This window comes from Labrus bergylta, chromosome 19 (genome assembly GCF_963930695.1).
Source record: "Labrus bergylta chromosome 19, fLabBer1.1, whole genome shotgun sequence".
Lineage (NCBI taxonomy): Eukaryota > Metazoa > Chordata > Actinopteri > Labriformes > Labridae > Labrus > Labrus bergylta.
The window spans coordinates 312,518-321,320 of NC_089213.1; the positions used below are offsets into that span (position 1 = coordinate 312,518).

At 42.6% G+C, this 8,803-nt stretch overlaps 1 protein-coding gene across 1 annotated transcript; it reads right to left on the bottom strand.

The window, feature by feature from the left end:
• Nucleotides 1-2,783: 2,783 nt before the first annotated feature.
• On the bottom strand, nt 2,784-6,779 carry LOC114921734 (uncharacterized). Its single transcript, XM_029282111.2, has 6 exons — nt 6,547-6,779; nt 5,290-5,435; nt 4,497-4,561; nt 3,190-3,354; nt 2,987-3,091; nt 2,784-2,900 (listed from the first exon to the last, which is right to left on the bottom strand). The coding sequence occupies exons 1-6, from the start codon at nt 6,664-6,666 to the stop codon at nt 2,860-2,862; spliced, it is 642 nt and encodes a 213-aa protein (XP_029137944.1). The 5' UTR covers nt 6,667-6,779; the 3' UTR covers nt 2,784-2,859.
• Nucleotides 6,780-8,803: the final 2,024 nt, after the last annotated feature.

An 8,803-nucleotide genomic window follows, 5' to 3' on the forward strand; every position in this document is an offset into this window, starting at 1 on the left:
AGAGTTGTAACAGAAGTCCGAGGTGTACAGGGTGAAGAGAAACGGGGAGAGAACTGTCCCCTGAGGGGCCCCTGTCCTGCAGACCACCATGTCAGACTCACAGTCCTGAAGCCTTACGTACTGTGGTCTGTTGGTGAGGTAGTCCGTTGTCCATGCAGCCAGGTGACAGTCCACTCCCGCCCTCTCTAGCTTCCCCCTGAGCAGTGCAGGCTGGATGGTGTTGAAGGCACTGGAGACCCTCACAGTGCTGCCGGTGTTCTCCAGGTGAGTCCAGGATCTCTGCAGCAGGTAGATGACGGCGCCATCCACCCCGATGTTCGGCTGGTAGGCGAACTGCAGAGGATCCAGATTTGAAGTCACCAGGGGGTGGAGGTTGTTGAGAACGATCCTCTCCATGGTCTTCATCAGGTGAGAGGTGAGGGCCACAGGTCTGAAGTGGTTAGGCTCCCTGGGGTGAGATGTCTTTGGGACTGGCACCACACAGGAAGTATTCCACAGGGTCGGTACCCTCTCCAGTCTCAGGCTCAGGTTGAAGATGTGCAGAAGAACCTCACAGAGCTGGTCTGCACAGTCCTTCAGGAGTCTGGAGCTGATGCCGTCGGGACCTGTGGCCTTCCTCGCCTTGATCTTCCTCAGCTGGCTTCTCACCTGATCAGCTGTTTTGGAGAGGCCGTCGGAGGAGGAGGAGGAGGAGGAGGAGAAGGAGAGGGCTGTTGAGGGGGGTAGCAGGGTACTCAGGGTAGTCAGATGGAGTGTTGAGGGGGGTGGCAGGGTACTCAGGGTAGTCAGATGGAGTGTTGAGGGGGGTGGCAGGGTACTCAGGGTACTCAGATGGAGTGTCTGAGAAGCGGGCTGGTCTGCGCTCTGGTGGGTGGAGATGGGGTTTGGAGCAGAATCAAATCTATTGAAGAACAGAATCAGTTAATTTGCCCACTCCCTGTCTCCTGCTTCAGGGCCTCTCCCACGCCTTCTGCTGTGACCTGAGATGTTATTCAGGCCCCTCCAGACTTCTCTTGCATTTTTATGCTGTAAATGCTCCTCCATCTTTGCCCGGTAGCTGGCTTTCCCCTCCTTGATTTTTCTCTTGAGCTCCTTCTGCTCCCTCCTCAGCGCCTCTCTGTCTCCAGATCTTAAAAACCCTTCTCTTGTCATTGAGCAGGGTTTTCAGCTCAGGGGTCACCCAGGGTTTGTTGTTGGAGAAACACTGTATTTTTTTGGTGGGTACAGTGTTCTCAACACAGAAGTTTATGTAATCTGTGATGCAGTGAGTTAAACCGTCGATGTCCTCCCCATGTGGGCTGCACAGCACCTCCCTGTCAGTGGTGTTGAAGCAGTCCTGCAGCGCCTCAGTGGCCTCCTTAGACCACTTCTTCACATACCTGGTTGTGGGGGGTTGTTTTTTCACCATAGGTATGTAAATGGGCTGCAGTCTCACCAGGTTGTGGTCTGAGCGGCCCAGGGGGGGGAGGGGTGATGATCTGTATGCATCCTTGGTGTTTGCATACAGTAAGTCCAAAGTTTTATTGTCCCTGGTATGGCAGTCAACATACTGAGTGAAAGTAGGGAGAGAGGCAGACAGGGAAACGTGATTAAAGTCTCCTGAGATGAGAATAAGAGACTGGGGGTGTGATGTCTGGAGCTGAGACACTACACTGTGGATGAGTTCTTTTCCCGACACTTCACTCCGGCTCTGCATCCCCTTCTCTTCCTCCGTAGTTCTGCGGGGATGTCCGGTCTTTCGGCTGGATGTATCCGAGGCTGGCACAGCGCAACCAGCTGTTCACAGGTGTAAACAATGGAGCCGTGACTGAATGGGTCTCCTGAGGAAGTTTTAAAGAGTCCACAGAGAGAGAAAAACATCACCAATACTCCAAAAAGAAGAATATCCATGTTTGCTGTTTAGAGTTGGAGTTACTCGCGAAGTTACAGCAACAAAAAGTAAATATTAACAAAATAAACTAAAAAACAATAACGAGTGGGGTCGGAGCTGCGTAACAGGCGACCACCCAGAGTGGTGCCGGAAGAAAAATACAATCATATTGATGTTGATGTTGATTTCTGATTGGACAGGAAGCTGATGGTTTCACTTTTCTTACTTGTAGCCTGGTAGTCTATATTTCTTTTATTTCAATCCCAACCTCGTGGTGATCAGGATTATTTCACCGGTAAGAAGCACAGAAAGAGTTTTTTAGATGATCTTTTTGTAGTCCATTTTCGGAACACTGTAGTTTCAACACGGCAGACCCACGTCATTAACCTCCGCTGGCCCGTCACATTTAATGACGTGGCCTAGTGGAAATGTGGTCGGATTGTCGGAGCAACGAGATCTCCTTTCCCTAAGTCCTTTATGAATTCTCCTAACATCTTTCCTTAACCTCATGACATTTTCGCGGGGTTAAGGTTACGTGGATAGTGAAAGGAGATAGGAGGGACAATTCAGATGCACCCAAGTTCTTATGGTATTGAGAACACCCGGGCCCAGGTGTTCTCCATCCCCGATCCCACAGACCACACCCACCGGCACCTGAAACAAAGGAAAAAGACACAAGGGACCAGGAACCAGCCGGGTCGTCACAGGGTGTAACAAAATAATTGTAATAATTAGCTGTGTGTCTCTGCTGCATCTCCGCCTGCTGAAAATCCAGGGTAACTTATATCCAGTTGTTGGTAGAATGGCCCTGTGTACCTGTTCCTTTATCGCCTACGGTAACCTTTCCTTATGTCCCTCCAACTTCATCCTCTGTGTGTGACTATTTCTTCATTTTGAAAACAAGGTCCACACATTTATGAGACAGATTTAGTTTCTTTACTTCCACAAATTCAGTCGAACATATTAGTCATGGAACTTTTGTAACTACTTCAGGCAATGATCATAACACCTTCGTCTTCTTTGCAGAATTCTGCAGGGAAAAAGAGAGAAAAAGTATTCAGTTTTGTCTGAAATCCTACTTCATTACATTCTTATATCATTTAGAAGGTGACACACCATTCTCAGGGTTGTAGTGGAAGTCTGGTTCTCTTGTGAAACCGAGACAGCTCGCCTGCTTTTTGAAAACTTCCAGGTCTGATTCCTCAAGAGTCATCCCCCTGGCTGGAAACAAACAAAATAAGAGAAAAACAAATAAATAAAAATGAAGAAATGCTACAGATGTCAAATTTAGTTATTCCCTTTTGACCCGTTCTTCCTACCAAACAGGTAAAGTGCGCGAGCGTTGATCTCAGGCTTGTCTGTAGGGCTGCTAAAGTTCATCTTCTGAAGTGAGTTGTTAATGTTCATGAAGGTGCTGTTGACAGTGGTGACCATACATCCGTCACAGTTTGGCATTAATTGGAACGTGAAGCTGACCTTGCCCACTGAGGACAAAGACAAAGTTAAAAAAAGAAATGAAAACAACAGTATTGCATCTGACACAGACACTGTTTAGCTTGCTCATAGAATCAAATGAAGATGGATGATCTGAGTTTCAAGATAATTTCTGGACTTCTCATGCTTTTATTGAGAGGACAGGGCAATGGATAGAGCTGGAAACAGAAATGAGAGTGTGGGGGCCAAGGGTGAGGTTTGAATCTGGGGCTGTAGTCTCTGTACATGAAACATGGAATTTAACCACTGAGCTAAACAGACGTCTAATTCTAGTTTATTTATGCGAGCAGCTTAAAGGTACAAAACTAACATTCTAGTGTTGAGCAGGAATATTGTTTACCAAGTTCACCATAAAGGAGCAATATATAACTCTGACCCCTAGTGTTTAAAATGGATACTGCAGTCCAAAGTCAAAGCATTGTAGAGAACTGTCTCCCCCCCCCCACCCCGCAATGCAGTCATACATTTCCACAATTTCCCAGTTTGGGATCAATAAAGTAATTCTATTCTATTCAGAGGCTTTTTAGGTCGGGTACAATCACTTCTATCTGAACCACTTCTCTTGCCCGCTTCCATCACTGCAACACCTATTAACCTGATAACTGCTCTCATATCTGACAAACCAAGGTGCGTCCAAAACGGCCGTGTGGGGGGTGTCTTAAAACCGCCTACCTTCTCTGGTTTAAACAAATACAGAGCATTCAAGAGCAGAATCTAAAGTTAGAAGGAGGACATACTGGCTGCTGCATTGTTGTCAGAGAAGCCAGCACTTCAACATAGCATGTTTCCTTAATGTCTGATCAGAGAGTAAGATACCTTTATCATTTAATTCAGTAGACATCTTACAGATTGGACCTTTAACATCCTCTATAGGTTTTTGTACCTAAACCAAGAACATGTATAGCTTTAATTTAGAATTGTTCCCATTATGACTTTTTTCTCTTCTCTCTTAATTATAAAGGCTTTGGCAACTATAGAGGTTGTCACTCAACTAACGTAAGTATGGGTTCCAATAAGCAGTTTCACAGGCGGTGAAACTGTGGTATTTATATTTCAACAATCCCTGATTTACTGACTTGCAAAACAAACATTTACAAGCTCCAGTGTCGTCATATCAGATCAGGTAACTTACTTTGGGATTTTGCAGTATCGCCTTCAATATTTAATGTGAGGTTTGAACGTATACAAGTTCCATTCCTGGAGAAAAAGAGTGAGAAGACATGACGAGTTTAAACATCGGATTGGAAATTTGTAGACCATGTTTGAAAAAAACTGTTCATGACTGAAACAAAATAAAAACCAGCATAACAAGGGCACCACAAGAGCTGAATGATGCTTCAACAAGTTGGTGCTCAACAGTCCATCTTGATCCACAAATGTACATTTAACGTCTAACATTTGAGCTTATTTTAACCCATAGTGTTGGGGGGGGGGGGTCATGGAAATTCAAATCAGTTAAAATTGTATATTTTACCAATTATTGTAAAAATATATGCTAAAAAGTAGTTAAATTTCTAATAAAACTATATGATTAAGTGAAATGCTCGTAAAGATTCATGTGTAAAAAGAATTCAAATGTTAGAAAGTTTGTCTCTGCTGCTATTTACACCTAAACATGAACACACCTATGTGTTCACATGTTCTCCTCTTCATCAACAAGTTTAAATAAGTCTCAGAGCTCCCCAAAACATATCTGTGAAGTGTCTTGTTCTAAATCCACCCTGATCCTGTATTTGATCATGTCTATAAACCCCTCTATTTCAGCCCTGCTCAGAACAGGCTGTTTCTGTGTCTGTATCTTTAAATGTAAATGAGCTTTGAGCAAAGGCATTGTCTATTAGGGGGATTATTTCCTCTGATGAAAGCTCGATTTAATTATCATGTGGTTTATTTGGGCAGCTGATGTTGCATTTTTAAATACTCACATCTTGTACAGCTGAGCCATGACCAGGTCATTGGGGCTTGATGTGGACATAGACATGTTGACCCAGGAGCTCTCGGTTGCTTTCAGAATGTCATTAAATATGCCATTGTCAACGTAACCCATGATGAGGTTCATCCGTCCGTATATCTGCATAAAGTAGACTCAAATATCTGTTATCAATTTAAAAACGGACTTAAAGACGAACCTTTATAGGTTTTTTCAGCATTGTTCTATCGTTTTTAGATTATGGTTTGATTAGATGGATTGTCTTTTTGAATTTGTTTGTGTATAGTTATATACTAATATAGACTTTCTATGTACAGACATAACAAGCCCTCCAAACAGAACATCATATATATTGATTCTTAAATCTAGATTTTTATACACAGCAGATATTTTCGATAGGTCTTCAAACTTGGGTATTATACGGATGATAGTACCAACCCCTAATGGAAGAATGTCCTGAATAAAGTACAGCACCAAAAGATTTTTTGTATTACTTTCATAATTTAACAGATTTATTTGAACAAGGTAGGCGTAATTATCAGAATCAGAGGGAACACGGTTGTAATAATCTTGACTTGAATTTGACTTGATGCTTTAATCATTCTATGAAGGCTTAGTTTAGATCGCTGCACTTGATTGTTTATCCTTGTCACTAGATTGTGGGGCAATCTCGGACTAAGTTGCTGAGTTGTTCAAAGGCTCATGTCCTTTGTAGAAAAACACAGCATAGGGCAGCTGTGGTTCAGTTGGTAGGGTCAGTCGTCCCTCAACTGGAAGGTCTAGGGTTTGATCCCCAGCTCCTGCAACAATATGTCTGATGTGTCCTTGAGCAAGAACCTTAACCCCAGTTTGCTCCGGTTGCTTAGGTGGCGGCATATGAATGTGAATGAACTGATTTGTTTCTTCTGATGTTCACTTTACACAGCAGCCTCTACCATCAGTTTGTGAATGTGTAGGTGTGATCTACAGTGTAAAAGCGCTTTGAGCAGTCAGAAGACTAGAAAAGTGCTATACAAGCTCAAGTCCATTCACCATTTACCAAAATCCTACCACACAGAAAATTTCTATCCAACATTAAGGGTAATAATGGAAACCAAATATTTTTTGTACAGTGTCATGCTTTCAACCTTTAATTTAATGTTAATGCCAAAAACAAATTAGGGCAAGAAGTTCAGGAAAGCTGTAAACCACTTCAAATATTTAATGCAAATGTTTACTTAAAGAGCCAGGCAGGAAGCAGAGGAGGGCTTACCACAGAGGGGTCGGCCATAGACAAAGGCGTGACCAAGGGTTTGCATTCTTCGGGTGTCTGGGCCGAGCTGCTCAGGAACAACCCCACTACCAGAAAGACACTGCTGAACCACAGATCCATGATGGTTATAGGCTTCAGACTATTCCAGGAAGAAAACAAACACAGTGCCTTTCAGCCTTTAAAGAATGGCACAGTATCAGGTGTCCTGATTTATCAACCGTTGTTTTTGTCAACGGTTTGTTCTTGAGTTTGAGTTCAGAGTTTAGGAGTCAATGTTTCCCTTCAACTGTCCTTCAAACATTTACAGATTTGTTGACTCGTCCTTGGCTACCCATGATTCACAAATACACAGAGAATAAAGTACATCACAGGAGTACATTGACCCTGCCAAAACCTACACTGACTCACAAACTCACCTTCTCCTCCAATGCTTTAACATCCAACAGGCCATCGGTCACTGTCCCCCATATTCTTCATTCAGGTCAGAATTTTCACAAACTGCAGGATGGTGAGAGCATTTAATAAGCCTGAATGAGGTTACTTTAAAAATGTTTAGAGCGATGTTTTTGGGGCCATTTCTACATTTATTGAATAGGACAGTTGAAGAGACAGAGGAAATGTTGGAAGGAGAGAGAGGAGGACGACATGCAGTGGGGCAGAGGTCGAATTTGAACCCACAGCCACTGCAACAAAGGACTATATCCTCCGTACATGGGTCGCATGACACAACCACAAGACTATCGGACATGCTCCAAAAATACTGCCATTTCAAAAATATGGTCACATAACCATTTATCTTTACACACAAAATACAAGCTCAGGTTATGGTAACACATTTTACAGGTAAAACGTATTAATAACCTGTATTTAATAAATATAAGGCGTGAAATCCGTACACAAAGCCCTCGCACCCACCTTATATCACAATGCAAATACACCAGTAATCACAAACAAGATAACAAGATGGTGGAGAAACAATGCACTATGTGGTCACGTCACATGGGGACAAATGGTGGACAACAAAGTGAGAGCCGTGTGGCTCCCTTTTGAAATACCTCGAGCTCTCTGAGCTGAGTTCAATAACTATAACTTAACTTCTGGGCGGCAGTAGCTGAGTCTGTAGGGACTTAGGTTGGGTCCCGGTGCGGACCAAATATGGAAGTTGGTCTGGTAGCTGGAGAGGTACCAGATCACTTCCTGATCACTTCCTTCCGGTTCGTTGTTGATAGCGTCCATAGCTATCACCATAGCAACAGTAGAAAACGTAACAATGCAACGTTTTTCTATCGAGACCTGAAAGAATCTTCTGGAAACGAACAAACTAAAGATCATAAACATGAACCGAACGAAGATTATGGGAAAACTGGGCAGTCACGTGACCTGAGGTATGCCTATACAAAAGAATAGGCAAAAGGAAAGGTAGACACGTCACAATTTTAGAGCCCTTATTGTGAAACTACTACGTTTTGCGCTGTGGACCAACGTAGGTATTACACATTTTGACATGAGACTGAGTTGGTTATGTAGTGCTTCAATCTTACTGGTAGGCATTGACAACCTGAGTTTGGTTATTGTTCTTCACCCATTCAGTGAAGCCAATACTGAGGCAGTCACAAGTTAAAGGGTTACCAGAAAGGTCAAGGTATGTTAGTGCAGGGAGAGACTGGAGGATCGTCTTGTTGATCATTGTCAACTCATTGTTTCCCAGATTCAACCAGATAAGTACAGACAGGTTGGCCCGGGTCAGAAAATTCAAAGATTGGAGCTTGTTCTTCGAGAGGTCGAGAGTCTCCAGTGTACTAATGTGGTTTGATTAAACGTTGAGACCTGTCAACTTGTTCAGCTCTAGAAAAGCACATCATCTGAGTACTGAAATGCGATTTTTCCTGATAAAGAGTTTTAACAACTGTTGGGGTTGTATCAAGTCAACTTTGGTTATATTCTTTAATGATTATATTTAATTATTAATGATATAAATAAAATATCATTAAACTATGTTTAATCTCGTTTTGGGGCACCAACCTGTAATCAGGTAAATATAACCAAAATATCACTCAAATCAGTCTCAAATTAGTTATTTAATTACTAATATTATTAATAATGAATAACTATATTTAATAAATTGAAGGCGTAAAATCCGTACACAAAGCCTTCGCACCCAGCTTATATCACAATGTAAATACACCAGAAACCACAAACAACTGCTCTCTTAAATTATAACAGAATTTATTTAAACAAAGCAACATCAACCCAAAAT